The 15,766-nt window shown below is 39.7% G+C and overlaps 1 protein-coding gene across 5 annotated transcripts in view; it reads left to right on the top strand.

Annotated features, from left to right (window-relative positions):
• ZNF521 (zinc finger protein 521) overlaps positions 1 to 15,766 on the top strand; it is a 283,198-nt gene that overhangs the window by 116,800 nt on the left and 150,632 nt on the right. For 4 of the 5 annotated variants that reach the window (XM_045850067.1, XM_045850065.1, XM_045850069.1 and 1 more), the window contains one exon: positions 6,952 to 10,304. In XM_045850067.1, coding sequence (XP_045706023.1) covers positions 6,952 to 10,304 — 3,353 coding nt within the window. Of the gene's footprint in view, positions 1 to 6,951; positions 10,305 to 10,528; positions 11,111 to 15,766 lie in introns of those variants that run through there. The other variant, XM_045850068.1, reaches the window with a different exon arrangement.

Here is a 15,766-nt window from a genome sequence, read left to right as displayed (position 1 = left end):
ATATGATAAATGTCGGTTAAATAAATGAGTGAACAGAATAAGCATTGAAGAACTACCTCAAATTGTTTGTGGGGTGAATTCATTTATAAACACAAGACTACAAAGTAACTAAATGTGTCTTCTAACTCAAAATAGTGGAGACAAGAAGCAAACAGACCCGGGACTCACGCTGGTGGGGCTGTCAGTATTAAAGGGAAGATGAACATGTTGAACAATGTAGCACACTCCCAGTCTCAGCACTGTAGACAGATGTGTAATACACGATTGCCAATTATTGAACGCCAAGAGGTTGGCGCTTATCATTAGTTATATATATTTTTAAGTGAGCCAAAAGATAGAAAAAGTAAAGCCATTCTCACCCCCCACATAATTGGAAACCACTTTTCCTTCTGTCTGGCTTTAGAAACACAATGTTTCCATTTCCGGGAGTGAGAGATGACTGTTCTTTAACTAGTTTCACATCAGCTTTTTCCTCTGATTTGAGAGGTGGAGTTAAGTGAGAACTGCTTAAGAATGCACTGTTTTCTGTTTAATTTGGCTGCAGAAGATGGAATTCATTGAGCTCCGTCTGTTCAAATGAACTTTAAGCAACAGCAAGCAAAACATTTGTACCTCTAGCTCTGCACATAGAAATGTGTCTGGTGAAAGAGACAGACTAGATACGGCCACCAGAAGCACATAAGGAGGACAATGGAAGGTTGATAACAACTTCTGATCTCCTTTTGGCTTCTCCAAAGCATTAAAGGATTATTGGGGAAAGTGAAGATCTTTCTTTTATTATTATGGAGTATTGACAAGGGGAAAAAAAACCCAACCTCTGAGCTCAGATATCTGGAATTCATCTTAAGTCTGTGTTAAAAAAATGTGAGCACCAATTCCTGCTCCCCACAGCTGCTACCTTTAATCAGTGACCACCCTTTCTCTTCATAACCTAACTGTTAATACATTTAATAGGTCCTTCCAGAACAGTTTGGAATATTACACAATTTAAAATCACCTGTGAATTATAAATAATTTTAAAGTTTACATTTCTCTTCTGAGCACCCTGTAAAGAATATTCATTTTCAAGTAGTTAAATAAGTTATGTGACAAAGGGGTGAATTTAATATGGGGCTGTTGATTTAAAAAGAGAAGTATGATAGTTATTAAAGTTGCAGCTTTTCTAAAATTGTTGACATTTCTATTGAGAATGAAAGGAAACAGTTGTGTAATAATGCATAATGGCTTATTTGGAATGACTGTATCTTTTAGCCATTTAAATGGTTGCTTTAAAACTTATTGTATAACTTGGTTAGATGACTTTAAATATGGTGATATAAAATTGTTACTGTGATGGATTTGTCAGTGTGACAAATTCCCTGTTACCTGTGTCTGTTAAACACATGACTCAAAACATCATTCTCTTTGAGCTGTGTCTAACTTCTCTCAGCATTTATGCACACCCATATACTTCCCTCAGGATTCTTGGTTTATCTTATGGTAGCTCTGGTAGTTAGAAAATGAAAAAGGTCTATGAACTATATTTAATATGGAAGTTCAGAACTGTTCCAATAGCATACTGTGATAAATAAAGAATCATTTTCAGCCAGTGGAGGAGATTTGCTTTGGTCTTACGTTTTTTCTACAATTAAAATAATCACCTATTAAGTGACCTTACTTTGATGTTAAATAATGCAATGGTTGTGTGTCTAATGTTTTAAGGAGAGGAGAGCTAATTTCAAAAGTACTTCCTTGGCTTCAGCATTACATAGCAAAATACCTGTTCCAAGGTTATCTATCTGAAAAGACCTAAGATTATGTCTTACATGTGATAATTTAATACTTGGAACATAGCATGGATTTATGGTCCATTAATTTTTAGGTACCACCAACTATTTAAATTTTATATTTTTGATGACTGAATATACAACTGTGAATGCTTAAGGCATTCTAGATTTCCATTGGGCCAGTCCTTAAAATTCATGTTCCAGTGCTTCCATAAAAGGAAAAAAGTGTTAAAATATGTTTATATTATCCACATAGAAGCTTATATGTGGAAGGATAAATACGTGCAACCCATATAAATCTTCCTGTTTACATATGCAGCTGTTTCTTCTAGCAATGATAGGTGTCCTAGAAACATTCACTAATCTTTGTAACACCCCAGAGGGTAAGTAACAAGAATTATTATCTTCATATTGCAGGTGAAACACCGAGGTAGGGGCAGATTAAATGACTTGGTCAGGTCACTCTCTAAGTCCGTTATAAAGCTAGAAATAAAACTCCAGACTCTTGACTTTTTGTTCTCATTCTGAGTCATTGCATGCCGGAAAGCAGAGGTACAGGGCCTCCGTCAGTGTTTGCAGAATCTGTGCTGCTTTTCGTCACCTGAAAAGTAACCACCCATGTAAATCCTGTCCCTGTTAAGGACACCTTGCTGTGTGACACTTGCACACACACGATGCTGAATCCCTGAAGGGCAGTTCAGCAAGTACTCTGCCGTTACACTGAATGAGCTCAGGTAGCAAAAAGGTATCAGTAAAGCAGCTTCTCGCAGGCCCAGTCCAATGAAGAACTGAAGGCATTGGAGGTTTCTGTAACTTCAGAGATTCTGATAATTTCTTTAACATCTACAGTGATTCAATCACATTGTTTTTTCACTTTATCCTTGATAATTTCAGATTGCCCATACTGGAGTCCATGTTCTCAAAGCTTTGGCCCCTGCCCTTGAGAAGTGCGTACCTTACATCAACTAAGATGTATCTACTGATAGAAAATAAGCATTAGCTTCATTCCAAACCTCCTTGCATGCCTTCTCACCCTCCTTTGATTTCTTTTTTTTTTTTACTGGCTGCTTTGATGAGACCTGAATGCCAAAATATGGCCAGGACCCTCAGCATTTCTCTTCTGCATGGCTGGCTGTAAACTCAGAACATTAGGTCCCTATGTCGGGACCAAGCAGTCCGTCCCGAGATGGGCTTATCTGTCCATCCCCAACAGCGGGGATAAAAATCACATCCAGTCTTCGCTGTCTCCTCCCCAGGTTGGCACATGAGGGGCCTGTGGCTCATGTCACAAAGGGACTTTGTGCTCTGGTGCCTTTTTCTCTGTGAAACACCTCCTTCTAGTATGACTTCACTTTCTGTTAGTGAGCACTTTCCCCTATAAATATGACCGAACAGGTGTTGCTGTGCCGCTAACTGAGTTTCCAGCTGTCCTCCTCCGGCACAGACCCGGCAAAATCTGTTGTTTCGTCCTTTCAGGCAGACAGGAGAGCCCTCGGGCCTGAGATGGAGGTCTTCCTTGCAGGATATGGCAGTTTTGTTGCCAGAAGATGGTCGGGAAAGCCTGGCCGGCCAACAAAGACAGGCCTTCAGCGGCTGGGTGTAGTTCCAGTTCTGCATCCCCTTTGGCAGGAGCACAGAGGCTGCTGCAGTGTGGCTAGCCAGCGAAATTAGGAAATAAGGACCTCTTTTATTTACTCAGGCTGCTGAATCATGGGCATTCCTGTCTGCTGGAGAAAAGTCAGGCGGCTCTACTTTCCACTGAAAGTCTCAGGAGTGTTCGAGACTTTCATCTCGGAGTGTTCACACACTTGTTTTAATGTGCTTTATGGAAATGGTGAAACTCAGCAAGTACAGTTGCTGTAGAAAAACATCTGCACTAACTATGCACACACATTTGCATCTTTAAATAGACTTTTAGGCCACGGACCTGGTTTCTAGCAAAGGTTTTATTTATTTATTTATTTATTTACATTTTTTATTCTGGCTGTAAGAGTTATAGTTCTCTGAGAGTCAGCTAGTGTGAAGTGACTGATTCCAAAAATTAAAATTTAACATGGACATATTAAGTACTTCACATTGAAATGCAGAAAACTTGCCATAACAAAGAAGGACATTCCTGTAAGGAGCACTTAGTGAGTGCCAAAGGGTAGGGGGTGGGGTGCAGAATTGAAGTGGATTCAGAAACAGGAGTTGAAAGAATCCTTCGTAGTTTCTTTCACTTGAAGTCGTTGAAGTCTATATTAGCCATTTAAACAGAGTGTGTGTTGCAACTGCTAAAAAGCTTACATTAATGGGTATGGATAGCTTTCAGTAACTTATGTAGACCTCAGAGAATGTTGGCAACACCACCACCACCACCACCAAAGTCTGATACCCTCAGAGCAGGGGCCAGTCCCCCTGGGGATTTTGTCAGTGAGTTCCTTGTGTGTTCCTGGGAGAATAGGTTCATTTATAGTACTAGAAAATAAGGGTTTTTTTTTTGTTTTTCTTTTTTACCATTTAGATATTTAAAACAGAAATCAGCCTTTCAGACACCTTTATTTATTTTTCTAAAAATAGCATTCCCTGCTCAAACTTTTCACTTCTGTTCAATCTACTCTATTCCCCAGTGTAAGCCCTATGAATTCTGCAGGTGATTTCCATGTATTACAGTTACAAAAACACATCATCCAGTTACCAAGACACATAAGCTGTGACTATCACTCCCTCCCTGCCAAAACCAAGTAATAGGGACAGAAGAGGGAGAATAGGTTTGCAGTTCTCTTGAATCCTGGTTTGAGTAAACACTTGATCCTAACCCTCAGCTCACTTGACATGTAGTTGAAATTTGCAGGCTTAAGTGAACAGTTATGTAGCAGGTATAGTCAGGCATGGCCCCTAGACAAGAGCCTGATTTAAGCATGATATTAGGGATTGCTCACTATTTATAATGGTCTATTGTGGTATAATTCTTTGTACATTTGTATAATGATATATTATGCCTAGACAAAATCTACAATTTAAAAATAAATTCACTTGCTAAATAACCAGGATCAATAATTATTCTCTTGCAGTCCAAATGCATGATGAACTCTGATTCACTGTTTTCCTCAACCACACAAATGAGATATTATATTTGGAAATATTTTTAGGTGAAACAGCAGGATATAGGCCTAAAAGCTAAATGTGAAATGTGGTAGATTTTTACCTAGAATGTTGAGCAAATTTCATAAATAGTAATTTTTCTCAATAATGGGAAGTATAAAACTTTGGTTTGTTTTCCAGATACCAGCTTTAGGTGACTTACAGCTTTTTTAAAGGGAAAGCTAGAATCAACATTAGTTTTTTTTTAAATTTTTAAGTTTTTGAAATTGTTTTTCTGTATGTTGGGTGGTAAATTGAATTAATCTGCACAAGTTCTATATAATTTACCTTTAAATTTAAATCACACTCACAATGATCAGACTCTCTTATGCTGGAAACATACTGGGTTATAGACTATATAAATGAGGCTGCAGAATCATGTGGTTTTTCGACTTGTATTGCGAAGCTTTGTTGCAGTGGGCAGGGATCCAGGAATGGTGTTTAGTTGTTTTCTCAGAGTTAGATGGTTGCCATCTGGCATTGATAGTGAGATGGTGTTGTCATCAGTTTCTAGATGCAGGAAAGGAATGATCCTCATCTGTTTCCTGTGGATAAGCAAGAGGTTGATAATCTAGTAAAATCTTGTTACCTTAAAGAAAGCAGACAAGGAATTTGTTTACATAATGCTCGCCAGTTTGTACTTTCATGTTGATAATATAGCTAGCTAGTGAACTTTAGCTTTGAAGAATTAAAAACTTATTTGATCATATTCTAATTGAATATTATTAGAATCTCGTAATCATACTCTAATTGAACCTAATATTCTAACACAATCACTGTCACCACCAGCTCTTGCTCCATGGTCTTTGCTTGTCAGCATTTGTGAAAAACCTTACCCTCTTGGAGAGTGAATAACTTTTACAATTTCTTCTGAATGATAGATTGTTTTGAAAAGCAAAAAAGAGGTTTCAGAACCTACTTGAGGAGGTCTTATGTTCCGCTTGGGTGTTAAGAAAGCAGCAGAAGTAAGAGCGCACACTTGTTAAGAACATAGTTAAACCTCTCCCTAACAGAAGGTAGCGTTAGTTTGTGGATAACTTGCTAAGGTTGTATCTGGCTTCCAGTTTTGTTTGTCTCCTCTTCGTTACTCATAAATCTTTCAGCATTTACCATAATCATTTATCACTTTTCCTGTTTCCAGTTTTTCACAAGTTGCTTTGTCTCTGCTCACCTCAAAGTGCAGGTCCTGTTTGGCTAAGGAAGTTCATGCTGCTGAAGCTTTTGCAAAAGGAAGAAATGGTGGGCCACCTCTTGAACTTTCCAAACAAAATACACTTACAATCTGGCCCTTGTGAAACTAATTTTTTCCTTGATCCTGGCTGATCCTAGCTACATGTAATATCTAGCAGTAGCCTCCTAACATTTAATAATCCATTTTCTGACCTATGGTATTTGAATCTTTCAGTTATTGAAGAAATCCTGCTTGTCTTTTATTACACAAGACATAATTATTATTGTGTTTTCTGTCTTCTTTCATGTGCTTACTTTTTAATATTTTTTGCAGAAAGCAATAAGGTCTGTATCAATAAGAACCCCATAAAAGATTTCAGTCTTCAGAATTTCCTTTTTTTATATAAAAACAAGCAAAATGCAGAGGGAATTTTTTATTAAATATTAGACATCTGGGTTGACTGAATTAATTTAAAAATCATTCCTGTAATATTTCCTCTTTTCATTTGGCTTTTCAGATGCTCACATAATATGCAAATCATTTTAGAATGAATACAAAAGAAACATTAAATATATTAAAATCTGCATTTTAATAAAATTGTCAATGCATAATATATACCTAGCTTCTAAGGAAGAATAATAAAATAATAAAAGGGTAATTTAGACATAGAACTATTTAATATCTTTTTATATTTTAAACCCAGTAAAAAAGTAAATGTAGAAAAAAAGCTTTCAGCTTAGAACAGAAAGTGTTCCACTAAACTGTTCTCCTCCATTTTTTTCTCAATGGTTCTAGATGGCCCAACTGTGAGTCCTTGTTGAAATGACAAAATAAGCTCATTGTTGAATTCTCAACATGTAAAATGAAATGTTCCATCACTTCTCATTGCAGATGGAGTGGATGTTGAAGATGATCCCACCTGCTCTTGGCCAGCTTCCTCACCTTCCAGCAAGGACCAGACTTCCCCTAGCCATGGAGAAGGCTGCGATTTTGGAGAGGAAGAAGGTGGCCCTGGACTCCCATATCCATGCCAATTCTGTGACAAGTCATTTAGCCGCCTCAGCTACCTAAAGCACCATGAGCAGAGTCACAGTGACAAATTGCCTTTCAAATGCACCTATTGCAGTAGGCTGTTCAAACACAAGCGGAGTCGAGATCGCCACATCAAACTCCACACGGGGGACAAGAAGTACCACTGCAGCGAATGTGATGCTGCCTTCTCCAGAAGTGATCACTTGAAGATCCACTTAAAGACTCACACTTCCAACAAGCCATATAAATGTGCCATTTGTCGCCGTGGGTTTCTGTCCTCTAGTTCCCTACACGGACACATGCAGGTTCACGAGAGGAACAAGGATGGTTCCCAGTCTGGTTCCAGAATGGAGGACTGGAAGATGAAGGACACTCAGAAGTGCAGTCAGTGCGAGGAAGGCTTTGATTTCCCGGAAGACCTCCAGAAGCACATTGCAGAGTGCCACCCCGAATGCTCCCCAAACGAGGATCGAGCAGCCCTCCAGTGTGTCTATTGCCATGAGCTCTTTGTAGAGGAGACCTCACTCATGAACCATATGGAGCAGATCCACAGCGGGGAGAAGAAGAATTCATGCAGCATTTGTTCCGAGAGTTTCCACACAGTTGAGGAACTGTACAGCCACATGGATAGTCACCAGCAACCAGAGTCGTGCAATCACAGCAACAGCCCTTCCCTGGTCACTGTGGGCTACACCTCAGTGTCCAGTACAACTCCAGATTCCAATCTTTCAGTGGACAGCTCAACAATGGTTGAAGCTGCCCCGCCCATCCCAAAGAGTCGAGGGAGGAAGCGGGCTGCTCAGCAAACCCCTGACATGACCGTTGCCTCAAGTAAACAAGCAAAAGTTACCTACAGCTGTATTTACTGCAACAAGCAGTTATTTTCGAGTCTAGCAGTCCTGCAGATTCACTTGAAAACTATGCATTTAGATAAGCCAGAACAGGCCCATATTTGTCAGTATTGCTTGGAGGTATTGCCCTCACTCTATAACCTAAATGAACATCTTAAGCAAGTGCATGAAGCTCAGGACCCAGGTCTGATCGTTTCTGCCATGCCGGCCATAGTCTACCAGTGCAACTTCTGCTCCGAAGTTGTCAATGACCTCAACACTCTTCAGGAACACATCCGATGTTCTCACGGGTTTGCTAACCCTGCAGCGAAGGACAGCAATGCATTTTTTTGTCCCCATTGCTACATGGGGTTTCTCACTGACTCTTCCCTTGAAGAGCATATAAGACAGGTCCATTGTGACCTCAGTGGCTCTCGATTTGGGTCTCCAGTACTTGGGACTCCAAAAGAACCAGTAGTAGAAGTTTATTCTTGTTCCTATTGTACAAATTCTCCAATATTCAACAGCGTTCTTAAACTGAACAAACATATCAAAGAGAATCATAAAAACATTCCCTTAGCCTTGAATTATATTCACAATGGGAAGAAATCCAGGGCCTTGAGCCCCCTATCTCCTGTGGCCATAGAGCAGACGTCTCTTAAGATGATGCAGGCGGTGGGAGGTGCACCTGCGCGTCCGGCCGGAGAATACATCTGTAATCAGTGTGGTGCTAAGTACACGTCCCTAGACAGCTTTCAGACTCACCTAAAAACTCATCTCGACACTGTGCTTCCGAAATTGACCTGTCCTCAGTGCAACAAGGAATTCCCCAACCAAGAATCCTTGCTGAAGCACGTTACCATTCATTTCATGATCACCTCAACATATTACATCTGCGAGAGTTGTGATAAGCAGTTCACATCGGTGGATGACCTTCAGAAACACCTGCTGGACATGCACACCTTTGTCTTCTTCCGCTGCACCCTCTGCCAAGAAGTTTTTGACTCAAAAGTCTCCATTCAACTCCACTTGGCAGTGAAACACAGTAACGAAAAGAAAGTCTACAGGTGCACTTCTTGCAACTGGGACTTCCGCAATGAGACCGACTTGCAGCTCCACGTGAAACACAACCACCTGGAAAACCAAGGGAAAGTGCACAAGTGCATTTTCTGTGGTGAGTCCTTTGGCACCGAGGTGGAGCTCCAGTGCCACATCACCACTCACAGTAAAAAGTACAACTGCAAGTTCTGCAGTAAAGCCTTTCATGCCATCATCTTGTTGGAGAAACACCTGCGGGAAAAGCATTGCGTGTTTGAAACCAAGACTCCCAACTGTGGAACAAATGGGGCTTCTGAGCAAGTGCAGAAGGAGGAGGTGGAGCTGCAGACGTTGCTGACCAACAGCCAGGAGTCCCATAACAGCCACGATGGGAGCGAAGAAGACGTGGACACCTCAGAGCCCATGTACGGGTGTGACATTTGTGGGGCAGCCTACACGATGGAAACTCTGCTGCAGAACCACCAGCTCCGGGACCACAACATCAGACCTGGAGAGAGTGCCATCGTGAAGAAGAAAGCCGAGCTCATTAAAGGGAATTACAAGTGTAATGTGTGCTCTCGAACCTTCTTCTCTGAAAACGGCCTCCGTGAGCATATGCAGACGCACCTAGGCCCTGTCAAACACTACATGTGCCCTATTTGTGGAGAGCGGTTTCCCTCCCTCTTAACTCTTACTGAACACAAAGTCACACATAGTAAGAGCCTTGATACTGGAAACTGCCGTATTTGCAAGATGCCTCTCCAGAGTGAAGAGGAGTTTTTAGAGCATTGCCAAATGCATCCTGACTTGAGGAATTCCCTGACAGGATTTCGCTGTGTGGTCTGCATGCAGACAGTGACCTCCACCTTAGAACTTAAAATTCATGGGACATTCCACATGCAAAAGACAGGGAATGGGTCTGCAGTCCAGACCACGGGGCGTGGCCAGCACGTCCAAAAACTGTACAAGTGCGCATCTTGCCTCAAAGAATTCCGTTCCAAGCAAGATCTGGTGAAACTTGACATCAACGGCCTGCCATATGGTCTGTGTGCTGGCTGTGTGAATCTCAGTAAGAGTGGTAGTCCAGGCATCAGCATCCCTCCCAGCACGAGCAGACCAGGCTTGGGCCAGAATGAGAGCCTGAGTGCCATTGAGGGTAAAGGCAAGGCAGGGGGACTGAAGACTCGCTGCTCTAGCTGCAACGTTAAGTTTGAGTCTGAAAGTGAACTCCAGAACCACATCCAAACGGTCCACCGAGAGCTCGTGCCAGATAGCAACAGCACACAGTTGAAAACTCCACAAGTCTCGCCAATGCCCAGAATCAGTCCCTCCCAGTCGGATGAGGTAACTTGCCTTTTTAATGTTTGCTATTTAACCTCCTCCAGAAACTGTCCCCACTTTATGTTTATACTTTCCTCAGCTTTATTTATTGTCATGTGCCAAGAGATGCCTAGATTGAAATGCAATGGATTTTCCCCCCATAGCCATTAGCTAGCAATTATTTGCTTCGTGATAAGCAGCACTTTGGCTTGAATGGTGCAAAATAGGACTAATTCCAGTCTCCCTAGGATATTGTCTTCTCTGTGACTGAAGAGACCAGCGCTCATGCCAACACCACTGAGATCTGGAATCTCAGCATAGCTTCACCGTGAGCTGAAATCCCCAGTTATGACTTGTGTGTATGGTAGAGAGATAATGACATAAAAGTAAGATACTATGAGCCAGCATGCTGGCTTAGAGTAAATTAAAAAGAATATATATATTTGTGGATAACAAATTGGGTAGGGGTGGCTTTTCAATACCATGTTGTCAACATTCACTGATTTTCTTTGCCTTCTGGATAATAAGGGAAAAATTTTTTTTTTCACAACAGGATTTTTAAAACCTGCCTACATTGTGCTCAGCCATTCTTTTTAAAGACACTATGCCTGTATCTTCAATCTCAATCTGGGTTTGGGTTTCAAAATTAATGTGTTTTTTTTCCCCTTAATTTGAGTAATTTCATGTTTTTTGCTGCAATGAATACAAGAAACAAGTTCATGTATAATGAACTAGGTAGAAGTCATATTTCTTGAAGCTTAGTGTTGGATGGCTCATTTTTATTATAATTTCTTTATGCTTTATCACTTTGTTTCTAATAGCTCTTTCCACTTCCCTACCTGTTTCTATCTGGAGATCCATCCAAATGAAAACCCCAGGGAGATCCATCTTCCTTCAGTTCGAGGTCACTGCATTTTTCTTATCTCGTCTCTGCACTCACACCCTCTTGGAGGCCCCCCGCATCTCCCTGCAGATAGCCATCAGTCAGCTGGTAGGGGAGAGCTGGGAAGACAAACACACAGCCCCTCCTCCTGAAATGTGGCATCTGTATGACAGGCATGGTCCCAAACTTTGAAGCTGCGTTTCCTTCTCTGCTCAAGTAAATCTGCACCTTTTTCTCATTTAAATAAATGAAATTCTTTCAAACTGATGAGGACAGCTGGAAGAACATACTTTTGATAGTGGTTCATGGCTCATGCGTTGGATCAAATAGTTTCTTTTGAAATAAATATTAGTAGTTATAATCATATGAAATGAATTATTTTTTCCAAATTTTCTTTGAAAAATGTTTAAACCTATAGAAAAGTTAAAGGAACAACACGGTGAACACGTGTGTGTGTGTGTGTGTGTCCATGTCCAGATCAACCAGATAGGAATACTTTGTCACATTTCTCTCTTTACAGTCTTCTTATTAATTTGAACCACATGAAAGTAAGTTGCAGACATCATGGTATCTCCTAAGAATAAGGACATCAGCTAAAGAATTAAATAAATCCATATTATCTGTAAGAAGTTCATATTCAAATTTCCCCAATTATTGCCCAAATGTTTTATTTTTAAACTGTTTTTCATAAGAATTCCTAAGGAAACATTTATGCAAAAATTACTTCCCTTCTTTTAAAAAATTGTTTTTCTTTGTTTATCATGTAGAGGAGTTTTTCTACTAATGTTTAATTTAAATTGTGTATAAAATTGATTTAATATGAATCTATTTGTGTGCATGCATGTATTGTGTGTGAGAGAGAGAGAGGGAGAAGGGGGGAGAAAGAGAGAGAAGTGATACGTATGCATGTAAAATGAAGCGTAACCAACATCTTGTTTCTTGTAGATTGTTTATGAAAAGGCACATGGCTGTTTTTCTTTCTTGTTCATGGTTTATGTCTTCTGATGTTTCCAAGTTGCTGTATATTTTAATACTATTTGAAGTGAAATATTTTAAAAATAGGGGAGGACATATGTATAGTCTTTAACACATTAATTTGGTAAGAGTTGAAGAGGAGAATTTATCTACAAGAGATGGTCCGAATCCCTAATTATACCTAAAATCTTCATGATAATTATAAAGTTTAACCGCATCCTGCACTTAGATAAAACAATGTGTAAAATATTTTTGAAGTATCTTTTAATTTTAATTACTACAATGGAGTTTTTAAATTACTAAGCTATTGCAGGTTAAAAATGACTTTTTATGCAGAACGGTACCTCCTTATTCAACTTAATTAATAAGAACTTGTAGCAGTGTCTTTAATCAACCAAATATTTGGATTCAGCCATACATATTTCCTTTGTGACTCATAAGTTCACTAATTTGTTCAACATTTTCATCATTGTTACCATTTTTTCCATTATAGTATTTGTCATAGAATTTTATGTGCCCACTTTCTTTCTGATACTCTCTACAGTTAAAAATGTGTAGTAAAACATAGTATGTGGACTTGACACAGAGTGTTATTTAAACATATGTAAAGTTTTACAAAAAAGAAGCCTAAGAGTAATGTGTTAGCAAGAAAAAAACTTATAATAAATAAGAATTTATTCACATTTTTTGTTAGACTAGTTAAGCTTCTATGATTTCTCATTTTCACCAGTGTATGTAAAAGAGAAATTAATATGATCACTCTTTGCCAAAAGATAAGCATGCCACGTGGGGATAAATTTTATCACAAAGAGGAGTATGACTTATATCTAGTGACTTAGATAGGAGCTGGAGGACTTAGCAATGTAGGTGGTATTTTCATCTCTTCTTCTTGCTGAGGACTGAGACTTCAGAAAAGAAAAGAAGACCACAGGAGATAATGAAACCTAGATACATAGATATTGTCAAGAACAACAATATTGGATTTTTCTAGACTATGATTTAGGATCACAGGGTATTGGTAGACATTGGAATGCATATTTCAAGACCAAAAAGTGTCTTATTTGGTGGAGACTAGATTACCTATTTAAAAGGGATTTAGATATAATCTTAGGGAAGGGTAAATTCTATATAAACTCATACAATCCAAGAAATGGACAAAAGACAAGCATTTAAAGTAGCTGTCCTATAATGAGAAATTTGGAATTGAAGTCAAAAGATCCTAATTTGAACCCCTTTTTTGTACAGTGTTTTCTGAATTTATGAAAAGTGTTTTCTTTGTACCCTAATATTATGATTATTAATCTAAATTTGCTATGGGGAGTTTGTTTTGTATAAAATTGTGGGGGAAATATATTCATTTTCCCTTGCCTCAAATGCTGAGCACCATATAAATTTGTACATAACCTACAACGATACCATGAGATAGAACACTGGCCATCTAGCTTTTCCATACTGGAAGCAGAGTTACTGACATTTACTATGTGTTGAATAAATGTTAGATCTTTTTCTGGAGTTCACTGACAATGGCTGACTGTCTGATCAGGTGCTACCCCATCCGGACCTCAAAATGTTTTTCATGGTGATACTGGAAGCATATGACCATCTGCTTCCATTTCTCCAGCATCCTTTCTAGCCAGGTTTCCCCAAGGAAACATTTACTTACATTTCAATTCACACCATCCCCACCAATCCATTGAGGTTGCTCTTGCAAGGGCTACCCATGATCTCCAGGTTGCTAGGTGCACATACAGTGCCATAGAATCAGAACTTGCAGGGACAGTGGAGGCCTTCTGATTAAGCTACGTTATTTTACAGACAACAAAAATAGGCCCAGATGAATTGAGATCTGTCTACACAGATAGTAAGTGGCAGACAAGAAGCTGTGAAGGATCCAGGTCTGTAACTCTACATTCCAACTTCGCATAATTCCACTGGCAATTCCCTCTAGCTGAAATTGTATCCCTATCCTTTTAATAAAATCTGTGTTATTGCTGTCTTATATTCTCTTGTCATTCATTCCTCCACCCACTGCAAGGGATCTTCAGCTTCCATCACTCTACCACAACGGACTTCTTTAAGGTTCAACTGACCTCACTGACCCATGTAATGCACTTTGTTGGTTTGTTTTTCTTTTTGAGAGAACTTATCTTGGTTTACTTACTGTTCTGCTTATCACTGTTGACTATTCCCTCTTTATTAAACCTTTGTCTTCCCTCCTGGGTCCCTTCATATGTCTTTGAATGTTCCATAGCTTTCTCCTTCCTCTGCCTACTCCTATAGGTTATATCCCCATTGCTATCCTCGATCTGACTACCATCTCCTTGTGGCCTCGTCCACTCTCATGGATTAAACTGCCACCTTTTACAGATGATTCTCCAAATGGTGTCTCTAAAAGACAGGAGGGGACTTCTGCAGGCTGATGGAAATATTCTGTATCTTGATCGTGATGGTGGTTACATATCTATATGTATTTTTCAATACCAGATGTAAAATTAGTGAATTTTTAACTGTGAATAAACCTCAATGAAACTGATTTTTAAAAAATGGTATCTCTGGCTCAGATCTCTCCATTTAGTTTCAGACTCACAGCCAGCTGCCTGCTGGATATATTCTCTCACGTGTTCCCGTGAATTTCAAACCCAGCAGGTCCAAAACTGATCTTATCATCCTTTGTCCAAATCTGCTTTTGTTCTTACGTATTTTTTATTTTACTTGTGGATAGATTGATCTTCTGAGTAGCTTTTATTTCTCCATATTCAATTGGTCACCAAACCATCTCAACTTTAACTCATATATATTTCTTGAACAAATCTCCTCTTCTCCATCCCTTACAGCATTTGAAGTTCAGTATCCGATCATCTTTCACTAAACTACTGAAGCAGCCTCCTAATTGTTCCCTAGGACTTTAGTCTTATCATTTTCAAATCCATCTCCACACAGCTGCCAGCGCAATCCATCTGAAACACAAATCTGAATGGTGTGTCCCTCCCTATTTGAAACATCCTCAGTGCTCTGGACCTCCATCTCTATAGAATGATCTAATAATGCTTTTATTGTGAAATATGAGACTCTTCAGCCTCTGGCCCTTGGTAAATTTTTCCCTCCTTTCCTTACCTTTCACTTTTTTCTGTAGTCAGAAGTACTTTAATTAACCCACTTAGGACATACTGCCTCTGTGTCTCTCGAAGCCTGTCCTGTCCCTTCTACACTAATAATCTCTCTTGTCCTGACTGCCTTCTACCCTCCAAAAGGCTATCCAACTTTCCCCTCTACCCAGTACCTATGACCCTGATTCCCCACCAAGGGGATACGCAAGTGAAAGATACACAAGTGTCCTTCACTTGAATGCCCTTGTGTATGTCATAAATAGTATGTAAAAACTCTTTCATTGCTTTATACTTATCTTTTAACAATTGCCTTTTCTTCCCATGAATTCCTTGGGGCAAGCATTTACTCAATCCCATTCCTTAATACCTATGGTAAATGCCAGGCCCATCGTAGCAAATGCCACCATGGATCAGTGCCATGGAGCTGGGCCTGGCTGGTGGCTCTCCCAGAGCTTTTTCCCACATACAGCAGCATGGCAGGACAGCTGGCCACCTACCTGTTTTCATTCAGGAGCCATTTG

The sequence above is a fragment of the Phyllostomus hastatus genome, unplaced genomic scaffold (genome assembly GCF_019186645.2).
Source record: "Phyllostomus hastatus isolate PE091 unplaced genomic scaffold, TTU_PhHast_1.1 phas_contig_80, whole genome shotgun sequence".
NCBI classification, from domain to species: Eukaryota; Metazoa; Chordata; class Mammalia; order Chiroptera; family Phyllostomidae; genus Phyllostomus; species Phyllostomus hastatus.
Note: the sequence above shows the minus strand (reverse complement) of the source record. Positions and strands in the feature narration are given on the sequence as shown.